The following is a 17,580-nucleotide window of genomic DNA, read 5'->3' as shown; positions in this document are numbered from 1 at the left end:
TCATTGATACCTGATCAGAAGATTGAAGGAATTTAAATTGTAATTATGTAAGTTTTATTAATTATTATTGAAATTAGACATTATGGCTGTTGAGGTTGTAATGAATTATTTTGGACCTTGCATATTTTTTAGGGCATGTCTTAAAGAGTGTGCGGTTATCACATATTCGATCCGGATATTAGGTTCAGTGCGTGACAAAGAGACTCGTGAATGGTTTTGCAAAACACATGACAATTATAGCTAGCAGTCGGTTGTGAAACATTTGTTGTTCAGATAAGCTTGATCATTGTTAAACTCGATAACTAGAAAACATTGCTTGCAAAGAACTGCCTGAAGACCATTTATGTCCATGTTTCCAATTACCAAATTTGGTTTCTAAAATTACTCATTAGTGTGTACTCTTGGCTCGATTCCAATGCTCGATTGATTTTTATATAATCCGGCCAACTGGCTCTCATGTGAATAAATTGTTGAGCTTGATAAGCTTTTCGCACATATGGCTCATAAAATTTATAAACTATGCAATATCTATTAACCATGATGTATACTAGAAATCAGATGCAATTTAAGTACCTCTATGGAATAGATCTCAATAGAAAATTGCTAAGTAATTGTAGCATAGTGATTGAGTTTAGTAGTTTCGCATAAAAAATTATTGACTTTAGAGATATGATAATATAGAGAAAACAAAGTTACTAGTTGATGCAAATTTTAGAACCAACAGGTTTTGAAGGCTTTAGTGGATTCCGTGAAGCTCTTTCATTGCAGCTTGTAGCCACTACCGTCCTTCTACCTTCTAGTTCCTTTCTCTTAATTACAAGTAGTGTTCATCCTGCAACATTGTTTCGCCATTCTACTATAGGGTTCGAACGGTCATTTGAAGGTAACCTGCAATCCTTAACGTTAGTGCAAATCTAATTCCACACAACTTTTCCAGCCGCAAAAGATGCCCAATGGCATCAAACCCAACTTCATTTGCACAGGGCTTTGATAGCAACTCTACTCTCAGAATGGACCGATTAACTACAAACAATGCTGGCATCTACCCTCGATAAAGAAACCGTATACATATAGGTACACATTATGTGGCACTCTCAATAATGTTCGAGTTCTAAGCTGCAAGGCAATTGTAGTAGCTGTGCCTTTTACGTATAACTTTCCATGAACCGAGGACGTCAGGTGTAACGCCATGATGTACTCTTAGAAGATTTTCTGAAATATTTTTTCATTGTTGTGATTGAAGAAAGAAAGGCCACATCCCACGTATAATTTATTAAATAGAGCATGAAGAATATATATAACCGCCTCAAATATAGTTTCAATGTTTTCATTCTAAGGTACTTCTCCAATAAGAGCTACTAAAATGAGCTGGTGTCTTGGAGTTATTACAGTGGTTCCATTTCTGAAACTTTGTGAGGCTCTAAGCAGCACAGATATCACAGCATAGGGACGACAAACTCGACTTTAACATGACTAGAAATCATTTTATTGTGGCAGTTTGTTGATCTTGCAATACTTATACTCCTTGTACTTCTTGGTCTTATATTTTGCAGGGCTCTCATGGCTAACAAGTTGGGGCAGAGGACCAACGACCATTTCTGCCGGTGGCGAGCAGAACACCGGCCACGACATGCGCACCTTCTCCTTGTTCACAGTTGTTCTATGCAACACACTTTTGTACTTCCCATTGCTTAGAATCTATATCAGATCACTCAAAAAAGTATAGATAATGTCGGGGAAAAAAAATAGAAGACTAATCAGATGCCAAAAAGATAGCAATAGTTCATTCAAAACAAATTGAACCATATGCATGTGGTAGAAACGTTAAATAGCCATTCAACTCATAATGCAAATAATTTCTATGGTCATACTGTATAGATACTGAATCAAAACTGTATTATGTAAATTATTTTGAAGAAAGTATAATGTTAAGCTAAAATGAGGAAGTGTGGAGGAAATGGTACGCACCTCAATCTGGTCACCAATGTGGACGATAATGGCATTGGGAATGTACTTGGTGTCAAACCAATGGTCATCCCTAAACACTTGCAGACCAGGGACTTCATTGGGAACGAGCATGGTGATCGCAGACATATCAGTATGGGCCACAACCCCCAAAGCCAGGTCCGGACGAGGGCACGGTGGGTAGTAGTTAATCTTGAGAAGAAGCTCCAGCTCCTCTCCACCGAGTGCATCTTTCAGGACGTGCTCCTCCAACCCTAAACCCAGCGATAAACTCGCCAGCACTTCATCCACAACTCCCAACAAGTGTTTGGTGTATTCCTCGTTAGCTTTTCTGTTTTCGTGACAGGCAATAGAAAGGTACAAGAACAGGAAGTAAAAGAAAAATTAAGGGTTCGAGTCATTATTTATTGTGACATTCAATTGAGAGCTACATGTGCCAGGCAAAAAGATAATAATGAGATAAAAAAATAATGCACTTTTTGGTGGTTATCAGGTTCGAGGAACGAAAATTGGAGAATATTTATCTCTGGAAATTATCCAGCGAGAATGGCTCATATCAATTCCTGCATTTAGATAAATACAGATAACCTATGAGAGAATGAAGCAAACATTATGGTAGATAATATGATTAAAAAATATGGTATATTAATATTACAAATTTATCATTGAATAGTAAAATAGTATATCTTATAATAATAATGCTACTATTCTGCTACTAAAAAAATGATATAATAATATTTTCTTATTTTATTATGATAGTTTTATTAATATTAGATAATTTCTAATTTAATATCATTGGAAGAAGTTTTATTTATAGTATATTTTCATATTAATATTGTAGTTTAAAATCTAAGATATATTATAATATTATGAAATAATATAACTAGCCTTACTGTGATATTAATATTATTAATAATATTGTTATAATTTGATATCAATATTATCAATAATTTTAACATTGTTAGTTTTATTAGGAATCAAAAAACGATGCTATTGATATATTATACTATTATTTTTAAAAATATTGATATTGCTATAATGTTATTATTAGTAATCTCATTGGAGTATTAATATTATAATATTATGCAATATTATGTTAGAATATGCTAATATAATATTTATTAAATTTTATATTTTTTAACTAAATTAACTACCAAACATCAGAATGGGGTAGAATGGGAACTAATACATATTTCAAACCTTTCATTTCTACAAACCAAATGCAGCTCAGTTGTCAAAATTCTTATTTTGTTTAAAATAACTTTTAAAAGAGTAAGTAGAACTTATAAGGTACTATTAGAGGAATGGATTTATTTCGTGGAATTAGAGATTTTTGTTATTTAGTTTAAGAGATAACTGCAAAGTGTAGGATGCATGGGATAGAATATATGGGACTTCCACCTTAGTTAGTATTGACTCTGTTATGCCCTATGGAAGGTCGTCAAAAGGATCAATGACTGAATTTCGGCAGTCTTGATGGTATAGCTGAAACTTGACATCTTGACGACTAATTTTAAGTGCCCATTTGACTTAGTGAAAAGTCTAGATCATGCTCATTGGCACGCTGCCTACATGAGATCAAAGGTATGATTAATAGTATAGCACTGATATGATCTTTCTAGAGGGAGACTTTTCTCAAAACAGCAAGAGGAAAGAAAAAAGTGATGACCGCCCTTCTCATAGTCAATCCATCTGACATAGTAAATTGTGCCCAAATGGGACTCAAATTCGATTGTGGAAAGAAGAATGGGAAGAAAGCCATGGGCAAGCTTTAATTTATATAAATAAGTGGGAGAGACGGCCTTTAAATTGGAGTGAAACGAGCCTTTGACATAGTTAGAAATTCGACTGCCCTTTCCATGATGATTTTTGTGTATTTAAAGAGTTGATAGGGGGATGATAAGTAATTGTAACCTCAAGGGGATGACTTCTAGGGCAAGAAGGGGATTTCCCAGCTATTGGAAGAGACAAGTCTGGTTTATCCCCAAGGTAATATTGATTCATGGCAACCACTTCCTTTTATGGCTTACACAATATATTCCAATAAACTGATAAGGAAGTCACATGTGATGCAAAGTTAACGTTGGATGGTTGTTTGGACTTTCTAGAAAAGAATGCTTGAATATCACCTGCTTGGACCGGGTTCGGGTTGTACCATCACACAAAAGAATGGTTGTCGGGTTACATTTTACACAACTTTTAAAGTATAATATCCATTTTATGATTTGTGCTGTGAAAAGGATGAGATTTATTGTGCTTTCAAATTTATGCAAAATACAGTCCATTAGCCGATGTCGTGAAAGAAATCCAATCATTTTTTTTGGGACGAAAGATACACTCTAAATCCATTCTCATCAGGATTCATATTGTATCAATAATTGATCTTCTTTCACGATATAAATAATTGGATATTGCATCCCACATAGAACTGAAAGCACTTCAAAATACTTTAATATTCTCCATCTATACAAATCTCAAAGCGATCATGATGCCATCTAATGGTGCATTTGCATGAAGGGAATCCTTCTTTCCCATTTCTATCATTTCTTCCGACCAATATTTTTTCTCACCATATACGGCAAACACGTAGACGCATGCATGCCAGTGCTTATGAGCTACAAACCTGCATAGCACATGCGAGATGGGGTATTTTTCGGGGAAGAGAATGATTGATCTTTTTTCATGATGTAAACTGTTAGATCATATTTTGTACAATTTTCAAAATGCTCAAACATCTTTCTTTTATTATTTGATGGGTTATGAAATAGATATTATGCTTCGAAAGTTATACAAAATATGACCCAATGATTCATTCCATCGTGAGATGGATCGTGAGTCCCCATCCCTACTTGATAGGTTGACGCCTCTCTAGCACTAACAAACAGGGGTTTGGTGTGTTGGCAACCAAAAGCCAAAGTATGTACATCCCGCCCACCCTGTCTCGACCATAATTAATAATACAATTATGATAGCTATTATGACCATATCTAGCATAGATCATACTATTGTGATAGCTAACAGTGGACAATTTTCTCTTTAACAAATTGGTGACCAATGGTATATAATCATTAGTCTCCACTTTTCGTCAAAGAAAAAAAAAAATTATATAGCCATTATAACACTGTTCTCTTTGATACCATGAAATTAGTGAACTTAATGGATCTGGTCCAACCAATAAAAACTTCTTTGGCATGCTATCGTCAATGGCCACGAGTTCATCTTTCCTAGCAGGCTTCAATATGATATCAGAAAAATGAGTGAAAACATTACCAATAAAAAAAAAAAACGCAAATCAGAGATAATAGATGGAGTAGGAAATGTGAACACGCCCGACGTACACACGTATTATATAGTTAAAATAAGTAGTTATAATAACAGATCAAAAAAGATAATGATTAATGTAACATATTATAAAGCATTACAACGATTCAAACCTGTAAGAAGCCGGGTTCTTGGGCCAGATGCTGTGGTCAACGCGAGACTGTGGCCATATATTGTGGAAGAAGAAGTCCACCCAAGCCATCTTTCCTTCCAAATCCTTCTGCAGCTTGGTACCGTACCCTTCCAAGGTTTCCGATTCTGGCTTCATGGCGTATGCCTCTTTCTCTTCTTGGGGTAGCTCAAAGAACTCCTTTCCCACGCGCTGCAGCTCCTTGATCACCTCAACTGGGATCCCATGGTTTACGACCTGAAACATTCCCCACTCCTGGCCGGCCTTCACCATGACTTGAACCACCCGGTCACGGTCCGGGACTGCGAGATCCACGACCGGGATCTCCGGGACCGGACCGTGGAACGTGGTGGTGCCGGGTCTCTCGAGCTCCGATCTTATAAACTCCGAAGGTATGGTGCCCATGGCGTTGCTCCGCGAGGCGATGACTTGCACCCTCTCAGCCTCCATTTTGTGTACGTTGGAGAGAAGAGCAAGTGATGAATGGAGGGAGGAGGGAGGGTCTAACCTTGTGATATAGGTCCGCCTTGTTGGTTTGGTAGATGAAGTGGTGGAATAAAACGGGAGAAGGGATAAAGCTAGCTTGTTCGCTTGACGGTGCTACCAACCCCGAGCAAATGCCAATTGCTTAATTCATCAAAACATTAAGATACAAAGGAAAAGAAATAATATACGTAGATTACTCGAGGTTCATGGAATCTCAAGGTGAACGCCATGATTCCGTCCGCATAGAAGAACGCAAGGACGGCGTGGTAATGGTCAATAGTGTGTGGTGGCAAGAGAGCCACGTTGGGAACGTACGGTAAAGATAATTGTGCTGACAGAGGACTTGTTCTACAAGAAAGAAATCTTTGTGATGGAGTTCGGATCTTTCTGCCATGCATGTTTTGCATGACAGGACCCCCCGCGCGCCACCCACCATTGTTCTTCCGGTCCACAGGCACGTCATTTTCAAAATTTCTTGGTGTTAACTCTCTATCAAATCTTGGTTGTAAAATTCATGGTACTCCAGAAATTATACATATATATATATTTTACATTGATGATTGTTTACTGGTAACTTGAATTATTTTATACAACATTATATTTTTGTGCTATTCTTAATATTTATTATATATATTTTAAATAAATTATTAATTATATAAAAAAATTTTTGGATATTGGATGTTCTACCAGGCAGCACATCTTACGAGTACTATATTTTTTTAAAAAAATAGAAGGATGGATTTACCTTAGGATTTCTTTATCAGGTACAACACTTAAACTCTCCGACTTTTAATTTATATTAAATAAATTATCAAATAAAGTTACGGCTTGAAAATGATGAATGTTATCTCTTACTGATCGTGTGATTTTATTCCACTCAGTATTTTGTGCTATCTCTCTTTATGTCTTTTTTTTCTGTTCATGTTCTTATGTCTATTTTTCATAAGATTCATAGAGAATTCAGAGCTTTTCTTTGAGGCCATGCATCGGATCAGCGCGCATTTCATCTTATTGCATGAAATCTGATGTGTACTCCTAAATTATATGGTGGTTTAGGATTTCAAATCAACATCGCTTTCACTATTTGTGTAAATTGGCTGCACAGGTGATTTTGAATCTGCATTCATTATGGACTCAGGTAGTTAAAGTAAAACACAAATTTACTAGATCATGGATTAATTATAACTGTCCAAGGAAAGCTTCTATCATTTGGAAGAAGATTTCTAAGGCTGGGTCCCATTTAAAATTTTAGTTTTAATGGATTGGATGGTAAGTACTGGTACTACAATCAAAGTTTATGAGGACCCATGGATATCACCCATTCTCCTTATAGCTTAGCCTACTTACATTAATATGGACCTTATGAATGTAAATATGTATGTCTCTGATTTCATTAATACTGACAGAACTTGAAATTTGTAGGGGCTTGCACAACACTTTTCTTTGGATTTGCTTAAGAATATTTGTACTATTCCGTTATCCCTAGGTGTTTGGGAGGATAGGATGGTTTGGGGTTCTTCTAAATTAATACATGTTTTCTTGCAAGATATGAAGCGTTTGTCTTTTCCTAATGATGTTCCACATTTAAAGGTTAATTGTGTTTGGATTTGGTCCCTTAAAGTGCCTATGCGGATCAAAACTTTTCTCTGGAGACTGGTTTGGAATCGGCTGCCTTGTAAACAATTATTCACCCACTGCAATATCATACCCTCTACAGATATGACTTGTGATATTTGCACTAATCAAATTAAGGATTGTGCCCATTCTATGGTTCACTACTATTATGCTCAACTTTGTTGACAGCAACTAAATTCTATGTGTCGAGTGAATTTTTATCTTTCTTCATTGTCGACTTTAATTGAATATATTTCGAATAGCCAGATAGTAATGGAACAGAGATCACTCTTGGTATATGTAGCTTGATTACTTTGGTGGGTTCGAAATGAACGGATTTTTAATAACATCCAGATGATGATTGCTCAATTAATGCGAAAACTGATGGTTTTTACTAAAGACTTTGGATGCTTGTATTCTTTATCTTTTCTATCACGTGTTAGTACTGGGATAGCCAAATACAAAAGGGTTCATCCTTTTGTCAACCTTGTGTAGTGTCTTGGCTACTCCCTCCTATTGGGGTCATGAAAATTAATTTTGATGCATCTGTAATCAGAGACAGGGCAGCTGCGGGCTATGTTATTGGAAACTATAATGATCAACTACTGCGCACTGGAGGTAAGGTACTTCCTCGTGCTAATGTCCCTTTTGCTGAATTGTTAGCTGTCTGGCTTAGGATTTGGATTGTCATTGTTGAATTAAAGGCTATCCATATTTGGATGGAAGGAGACTTTGCCACTGCTATCTCTTGACTTCAAAACCTCTCATTTACGTCTACTTACTCATATTTCCCATGTTAATGATCTTTTACATTGGAAATCAATTACAAATTTCTATAAAATATTTTATATTTTTTGAGAAGCGAATCAGGTTGTAGATTTTATGGCTAATAGTGCATTGCAGAGGATTTTTCATGGAGTTACGAGGATATTCATGATCATCATTGCAAATTTCTTTTCATATCTGATGCTTATGGAGTTGGATACATTAGATTAATGGTAGCTTTGGGAGGAACATACTGGTTTTTTCCTCCTACCTCATCAGCAATATCCAATCAAGCAGAGAAAAAAATTAAAACGTATATGAAAAAGTTTTGTTTATCATAGCTACTTCATCAGTACATATTTCCACATTTTTGGACAAAGTTGGATGCAATGTATACCTTTTTTGTGTATACCTTTTGTGGATAACATTGCTTTGTATCATATGAAGCTGATGTGGCATCATACTTTGAAAGTTTGTTTGTACTGAATAAAAAATAAAAAAAATGAATAATACAGTGAGAGAGCAAAAGAGACAAAGAAAAATTTATACAAAACATTGATAGACCAAGAAAAAAATTGAGTGAAAAAAAAAAGAATTTGAAAAATTTATTGAGAAGAGAGAAAATACTGATGGAAAAAAAGAGAGAAGAGAAAAAATACAATGTCTGACAAGAATTGAGGGGAAAAAGTAAAAAGAGTTGATTAGTAGCAACAAATTGAGTCAAATAATAAACAAAATAGGGAGGAGTGTCGAGCGAAGAGTTCTAACCTTTTTCTCATTTGTTTTTATTTAGATTTGGATATTTCTTCACATTATATACATGACCAACCTTATTACTGTGCCTTGGTTATGTCACATTGCCAACTATATTATAGTCTTTAAGATGCTACTAAGGCTGTATACTACTACAAGCCATTCTCAACTGTATACTACTATGAGCCATTCTGTCTTTTCCAAATTAAGACTGGCTGCTATGTCTTTCATCGCTATTGTCAATAGCTATCAGTTTTTAACTATATGTGTCGCCACTATAGCATTATGCTACTGTTACTTTTACACATAGATACTACAGTTTACTCATTTTGGGCTTATATTGGACTAATGTCTTTTTTAATGTGCCATTTTTCACTGCATAAAGATACAATAGGAGGATGGAGAAAGTACAAAAAAATGAGAAAAAAAAAGAAAACAAGCAAAACAAAAAGAAGGAAAAAAGGAAAATGAAGAGGAAAAGAAAAAAGAAAAAAGAAAAAAGGAAAGAAGAAAAAAGAAATTTTTTAGCTAATCTTTGTTTGTTTTGATTGTAGGTTTCATTATTAGTTGCTACCTTTTTCTATGATGTAAATGTATATTGCAATCCCTCTATTTACCTACTTGAATTTGGTTCTCTGCTATCATATAAATGGTATGCACAAGCTATATGAGATTTTTGATTTTATCAGTATGCATTGTATATTTTATCAGTCTTCAATAGGATACATATCAGCCTTCATCAGCAGACTATTGTGTACTTCTTACAGTAGAGCGGTGGGTTCTCCTATTTTTTCTTGATGGTCTATTACTGCAGGGGCTCTTTTTCTCATGCTTCTTATAGGATTTTGAAGTTCATAGTGCCAGAATCTTCCACTATCCATCCAGATTACTTCAGCTACAGGGGAAAGTATATGCTAAATCCTTTTAACATAGAATTCTATATTTGTGGGGAAAAATCTTTTGAGGAACTTGGTTGCCGGCTTATTTCCTGTGTATCTGGTGTTCTGCATAGCAAGTTCAAGTTGGTACATAGGGTGCTCAAATTTAATCAGCTTGGGAGGACATTTGTGTACAAACTTTTAGTTCTTGTTATATTTCATGTTATATATGTAGCTTTTGAAACAGACTTTCTTGTTCTATATTCTTAATGTATCAGGACAAATCCGCTCTGTGTTGTCTGCTCATTGTCCATTTTACTTACTTTGTATATGGGGCCATAGTATATGCTATATACTCTATGTTGGTGCAATATAATCCTGCTGTCTCCTACCAAAAAAATAAAAAATAAATATACCAATAATACCTGTGGAGCTTGCACTCGTACAGTGCAGTACTGTGATTCGTCTGTGTTTGAGGCATCGTCAACTTCCCAAACTTCCAATGTGGGGTGTAACACAGGCTGCAACATTGCATTTCAAATGATGGCTAAACAAATTTTTTTTTTTTTAGAGTATAATTAAATTAAAATTTTAATAATAAAAAATTTTATCCAGAAAAAAACTAGCTAGAAGATTTTATTTGTGTTTCTTGATCTTGTACGACCATCCAAGATTTTTTTGATGTATAGTTATATATTACCATCCAGGATTTGCCAGATGCGTAATTAACATGGGACTAATCACACATTTAAATGGATCATCACACGAGTTTAGACTTTAGTGTAATACAAAAGGTAGCTTATTTCATTTTACCTCCTTTGACTGTTCAAGTAATTTCGGTAGAATGGTCAAAGAAATACAAACCGCAATTGAAGAGAAACTAAGGCGAAGAAACATTTCAGATGCTTGGAAGAGCTCCATATATAGAGGGTGTACATTAGGAGTTCAAGACTGTAGAAACCCTTTGAATAAGAGTCCCATTGCCATTTGTGTTATAATCTCATAAAATTAGATTCAAATTTAAATGATCAGAAAGTATAGTGTTAATGAATATTTGGTAACCTTTCATGTGAAGTGGATTTGAATGGGTATATAATATACCACATCATATAGTTAATATACCATTATATACAATTAATATAACATAGTACATACTTAATATATCATTTTACATATTTAATATACCATGATATATACTTAATATACCACAATAAATAAGTAATATAGCTCGATACATATATGCTTAAAATATCATGATACATCGTTAATATAATATAGTACACATATAGTAACCCAAGCATACACTTAATATAACACAACACATTTAATATAGCTCAGTACATTCATAATATACCATGGTATATATTTAATATATCACAGTATACATTTAATATATCCTAGTATTACAGTACCCTGATGTACCATAGTGCACACTTAAAATTGCCTTTTACCCAAGAAAAAATCTCTAGCCATCCACTTCAATGTGGATGGTCAAGATTTGTCCACCAGCAATCTTCCGTAGCCAACAATGTGTGTGATTGGTGTGGTAATTTTCTTGCACTTTGGGATCATTTTCATACTAACATCAATGGTGGGAAGCATAATTTTGTCGAAGTTGAGAGGCTTTTTCAAATGTCTTTTCCTCCCTTCAGCTCGATCTTGGCTCTACTAATAGAGGTAGCAATTCCCCCCACCCACCCCCACTCAAGTTGTACACCCTCCATACGTTGACGACGTCACCTACTCTTTCTCGCTGGTGAAAAGCCTATACATGAATGAAATGAATTAAAAAAAAAAAAAAAAAGGAAGCGAACCAGATGGAGAGGATGGATGAGATTGCCCTTATCATGAAGCTATGTGAGATGATAGATAGAGGCAAAATGGCAGGAAGGCCAGTAAAGGATGTGAGAAGGAGAAGGCGTGGAGATGGATAGAGGCAAACTGGCACGGAGACAGACGGCAGTAGGGTTTATGGATGGGGAATAAATCGCAGGTGGGGGGTTGGCTATTAAAAAATTAAAAGATAAATATATTTTTTAATAGAAAAAGGTTCGGGCCGGCCAGTCTTAGATCTAACTCGGCTTGGAATGTCCTACTTTATTCAACCAAGTTGGAACACTTTTTGGAAACAATAATAATAAAAAGGTGGCAACAGGTTCCTCAAGTATCTTGAGATATTTATCCGAGCTATCCTTATCTAATGGATGGTTAAGATTTTTTCCATCTTTTTATAAAAATAATAAAAAAGCATCGTAGCATAAGGAAATGATACACAGATAATAGTAAAGAAAGCAGGAGATACCGAACCGAGCATTCACTATGTTCGAAACTCGCTTTGAGTACTAGAATTGGGAGAAGTTTGTATATCTCGGGAGCTTGATTGAAGAAAACACGAGTGCTGGCTCTAGAAGGTCACCTTTTGGCAAGGTTTTCAGATGTTAACAGTTGGTTTCAGTGACCAACCAAGTAAACAGGATATCATATCAGCTTGGCTTGACGACCTCTAGAGTTGAGGAATTTGCAGTAAGATTTACAAGAGAATTGTTGATTAGGTGTTTATTTCCAGGGGTAAGCATACAGTTTGCTGGTCTGGGCTGAGGGCCGAAGAAGTGGGCATCTGAAGTCGAGGGATTTCAACTTGCGTAGTGGATAAGTCCATGGGTCGTGCAAAGAGGATCCCCCACTGTAGGAGGTTGATGGCCCCAACAAGTGAGATTTTTCTAGTAGGGGACGTGTGAATTAACAGGGGAAACTGGTTTTGCAGTGAGCCTTGTCTAAGTCCATGGCTTAAACCAGCAGTAAAGATTTGGCCATTTCCAACATTCATTTTGTTAGATGATGTTTAGTTATTTCATATTTTTCTGATTTTTTTGGATGGTCAATTACTAAAGTCTTCAATTCTCAACTAGTTTTCTAAAATTCTTCATATTGACTCATCTTGAGATCCAAACATTATTGGTGCAACTCAACGATTTTCCCTCGGAAGGAACTTCCTGACAGCCTTCCTCTACTTGAAGACATACCGGGCCAGGGGAAGTCAAAGGAAGATAAATTTTCATTTGATGTTTACGCTAAGAATAAATATGAGATTAGGCTTTACAATCAAAGGATAGGAATAAGTTATGGAATTACTCGTTGTAGTGTAGAAGAGAGGGCATCATTAGTTCTATATTGATTATGAGTTAAGAAAAACTCTGACTTATATAAGAAGAAACAATCCTTTCCACATGAGGCATCTTTTGAAGGATAAAACTATGAGACCCATGGATCAAAATGAATAATATCTCATGTGCTAAGCGAAGAGCTTTTGGTTGCAACACTCCTTTAATTCTACTGAATTCTATTTATCCCACCCATGTGGGCAGCTATGCTTAAGTGGCAAGATATGGATCAATATGAATGAAAATTGAAAAACTTTGTTCATTGAATTCACACACATGCTCTTTGTTTTGACAAGATTCAAACAACTCCCTAAAGGAAGGATGAGCATTCAACATCAAAAATTTAAACCCTAAAGAGCCATTGATGACCAGTGTATGCGCATCGATCTTCCAAGTTTGACTACCTAAGAAACAAGACTTACTGCATTTGCAATAACAATAGTGCTATTTGATGTTCCGGAGAGAGTGAAACTGTTTCCTTTTGCTTTTGTTGTTGTCTTTTATTCACCGTGGATCCACCACTTCTACTACTACTCAACCAGTAATTCAAGAAAATTATGGTTAAGTAGAGATTATGGTTCATGGTTAAATCATCAAGCAAACTTCTCTCGTAGGATGGAACACGTGTTACATCCTCACAACTAAGCACTAGATGGTTAAATTATCAAGCCAACTGAGCACACATGTTATCTGCTCGTCAAAACATGGTGGTTCATAGATTTGCTAATCTAATCTTCTTCTAGTTTGTCTGATAAATTCAGTTAATAACTGAATGTCTTGATCTTTATTCAGCCCATCTGTGAACCAAACGTCATCCAACTATCCATGGTTTGTAGCCAAATTGCCGACGGCCTAATTATCTTTCATCTCGAAGTCTTATTATGATTTAATAGAAAAACATATTTTTCATCATCGAGTTCATGGTTGTCTATTCTTTACCTTTTATGCCCTAGTCAAGTAGGCCTTCTGACATCATTTCGATTAATCTCAGAGGTACCTCTCATTGTGAACAGGAAGAAAGACAAACCAGGTGCACATTGCAAAACCCCTGAAACAGGGGGCTTCCCCTTCAGTCATCAAAAGATATCTACAGGCAACATCAGCTCCCCCGCAGCACAGAATTCAATAGCACAAAACCACCATAGGAAAAAAATTTAGGGCAACAACAAAGACAAAAAAAAAAAAACATCCAACAACATGGAAAATTATTTCTTGCATTGCATGCACCAGCGTGGCGGTGCATGCAGCTAATAATGATGGCCGGTTCCTGTGCACCACATTCATCAAGCATTCATCTCAATACACTATCGTAGAAACAATCAAATGTGATTGGCTGCACGCATGGTTACCCCAATGTATATGCAGCTTACACCCTAAGGAGCGTTTGGTAGCATGTAATCCTGACAGAATTACATGTATATAATTTTGCAACAGATAATTAGATTACACTATTTGTTTTGTTACTTTCACAGACATATAATGTAGCATTACCTCAAAAAGAGATAATCTGATTGCCTAGGGAGAGAAAGCTATGTGATTATATATAATCTTATAATCCTGCAATCTTATAATGAGATAATTTTAGGACCAAAATATCCCTATCAAAATAAATCAAAATAAATTATGGATAGTCCCAATTGGTGAAAAAAAAAAAAAAAAACATAATGAGCGATGTCACGAAAAATAGTTGATCTCAAAATTAAGTTGTCCATCTAGAAAATTGACAATAATCAATAAGCAAGGATGTGGGTATTTTGAAAAAATTAGTTTATATTTCATGTAATTTAAATTGTATACCAAACACTACAATATAAGATTTTCTGTAATTTTACAACAACATTACTGTACATACCAAACACTGCAATATAGAATTCTCTGTAATTTTATCAGGTAATCACATTTCCTCCGTAATCATATTATCATAGTAATATTATTTATGTAATGCACCAAACGCCATCTAATAATATCGAGTTCGCAGTCAAGTTGCCTACACGAAGGATGGTCATCTCAATTATTCTTTACCATCACCTATTCCCAAAACCAATTTATATGACCACCAGCTGAATGAAAAGATGAGGAAGTTTATAATATCCGCTTGCTCACAAGGTCTAAACTTCCAAGGAATGGAACGAACAAATTGAGTTCTAGCCACCGTGAAGCGATGCATGATGAAAGCTTGGAAATGTTCAGTTCGTTAAATCTAGCTAGCTGAATTTATAAAAACTACACTTTTTAAGTGTTTGTTAACACTGTCAAACCTAATGTGAAGCACTGGTCTGGAGGATCGACCGGTGAAAAAGTTATACACTTTATCTTGATCCATGGCAAAGTTATGCCAATCCAATGACAGTTTTGAAGGTATTCGATTAGCAAATTATGCAATATCCATTAGTTACGGTGCACACTAATCGGTGCAAATTTTAGAACCAGCAGGTTTTAAAGGCACTAGTGGATTTTCGTGAAGCTATTTGACAGCAACATGTGTTAAAATTTGATATCTCAAGATTTGATTCATAAGGAGTCCACAGTGAGGTCCACGACGACGAACGTAGTCCAACAAGCCCAAGATCAATCCAAATAGAGTTCGGACGGTGAAATTATGCACGAGAGAAGCTAGCACAGCCCATGGAACGGCGGAGGCTAGCGACAGCACAGTCAGGCCCGGCAGTACTGCCCAGCGTGTGGGTGCGTGCGGGCTGCATGTAGCCCCGGCCTAGCGTGGGCGAGCGCGTGGGCACTCAGGCCCGCTATCCTTCACGCGGTTCATCGCGAACCAGCGGTCCACAGATGGAGTTGTGGATCGGGAGATCGTTTCTCAGTTGATTCGCACAGTCCACGATGGACCGACGGCATTTCGGAGGTGGTTTCTCGCGGTGTATCAGTGATTTCATGGATCAAGGTGACCTATTTGCGCTATCCGATGGCTGATAGCTCAATCGGTCACAATCGGATGGTTGTGAGCAGTTCCAGGGAGATTAGGAGAGTTTGGCAGCGAGCTGGGACGTGATAAAACATGATCTAATGGCTAGAGTTCATCTAGAGGCACGATCGGACGATTGGAAGGCTTCTGGAGTTCTAATCGAACTGTAATTTTGATTAGGGCTTGGATTCACGTCTTTAAAAGATCCTGTGGCAAACAGAGGCTTGGTATCTATGATAGCAGTGGTGTTCGACGAACCTAAGGAGCAGCAGCCGTGAGGAGTCTAGCAATGGCAGACCCAGACACCGACAAAGAGCAGAAGCAGGAGATTTCAGATAGACTGTCAGGCAGCAGACAGCGGTCACTTCAAAGATTCAGAAGGTCTTTCTAGAGAGAAAGCTTTTGTGAGAGAGAGTTTCTTATGAGAGAGAGATTAGGTGTACGAGAGTTGAGGATGTGATATCCTTTTATAATTTTTTCTTTTTCATAGTGAAGCTTGCATATCTTATGGAGGTGAGCTTTTAAGCTAATCCATATATCTGATTGTATTTTTATTTTATTTCTTCTTTTTTCCTGCTGCGATGCGTGGTATCGAAAAGGTCCTGTAGAGGTGGTTTCTTGGCCAGACATTCTCAATAAATGGTATCAAAGCGAGGCGGTACCAAGACGTATGTTGTGGTAGTAGTGAGCAAGATTGAAGATGGAGAAGACATGCTCAATTAAAATGGAGATTAACATATTTGATAGAAAGAATAATTTATCCTTGTGGTAAGCAAGGGTGAAGGACATGCTCATCCAGTAAGGATTGATCGATGCTCTTTTGTGCGAGGAGAAATCGACTACCATGGACGTGCAGGATTGGAGGTGGTTTCAGATGCAAGTGGTGAGTATGATCTGCTTATATCTAGCGGATGAGGTGGTGATCCATATGCTTGGTAAGTCTTTCCCGACGGTGTTGTGGTCGAAGCTCGAGGAGTTATACATGGCGAAGTCTCTCACTAAAACTCTCTTCTTTGAAGGTAGTTTTACCAACTGTAGATGACTGAGGAACAAAGTATGCTGGAGCATCTCAGTCACTTTCAGAAGATCCTCACCGACCTCCTCAGCATTGACGATAAAGTTGAGGAGAAGATCAGAGTGCTGGTCTTGCTAGCATCGCTTCTCCCTTCATATGAGTCTTTGGTGACTGCTCTTTTAGTAGAGAAGAGCACCATCAAGATGGACAAGGTCACCATGGTAATTCTCCAGAATGAGGTTCTCAAGCGGGAGAATCCAACTTCGAGCTTAGACGGCGGCAGCTCAGCTTTGGTGGTTTCTGGAGGAGCAGGAGACGACAGATGGAGCAATAGGAGATCATGATGAGAGCAGTCCAAGTCCAGGACGAGGGATTTGAGCAAGATCAGATGTTATCGATGTAATGAATTTGGGCATCTAACCAGAGATTGCCCTTAACTCAGGAATCGGACGAGAGCTACTGTAGCGACGGTCAGTAGCGAGTCAGGGGATGATGTCTCGAAAATATCTGATGAGGTATCTATTTCTTTCTAACAGTGAATTTTAGATTCTGTATGCACCTACCATATATAT

At 36.7% G+C, this 17,580-nt stretch overlaps 1 protein-coding gene across 1 annotated transcript; it reads right to left on the bottom strand.

Annotated features, from left to right (window-relative positions):
- Positions 1 to 888: 888 nt before the first annotated feature.
- Positions 889 to 5,924, bottom strand: LOC105058232 (flavonol synthase 1-like). The gene is made up of 3 exons (XM_010941102.3): positions 5,400 to 5,924; positions 1,969 to 2,296; positions 889 to 1,698 (listed from the first exon to the last, which is right to left on the bottom strand). Exons 1-3 carry the CDS (start codon positions 5,864 to 5,866, stop codon positions 1,486 to 1,488), a joined length of 1,008 nt encoding a protein of 335 aa, XP_010939404.1. The 5' UTR covers positions 5,867 to 5,924; the 3' UTR covers positions 889 to 1,485.
- Positions 5,925 to 17,580: the final 11,656 nt, after the last annotated feature.

This window comes from Elaeis guineensis, chromosome 15 (genome assembly GCF_000442705.2).
Source record: "Elaeis guineensis isolate ETL-2024a chromosome 15, EG11, whole genome shotgun sequence".
NCBI classification, from domain to species: Eukaryota; Viridiplantae; Streptophyta; class Magnoliopsida; order Arecales; family Arecaceae; genus Elaeis; species Elaeis guineensis.
This window is presented reverse-complemented; position numbering and strand designations above follow the sequence as displayed.

Excerpts from the sequence above, each read along its gene's own strand:
- LOC105058232 (XM_010941102.3), bottom strand. The coding sequence starts at position 5,866 with ATGGAGGCTGAGAGGGTGCAAGTCATCGCCTCGCGGAGCAACGCCATG. Across the intron at positions 2,297-5,399 it reads AAGAACCCGGCTTCTTACAG|AAAAGCTAACGAGGAATACA; the intron begins GTTTGAATCGTT and ends TCACGAAAACAG. Across the intron at positions 1,699-1,968 it reads ACATTGGTGACCAGATTGAG|ATTCTAAGCAATGGGAAGTA; the intron begins GTGCGTACCATT and ends GATCTGATATAG.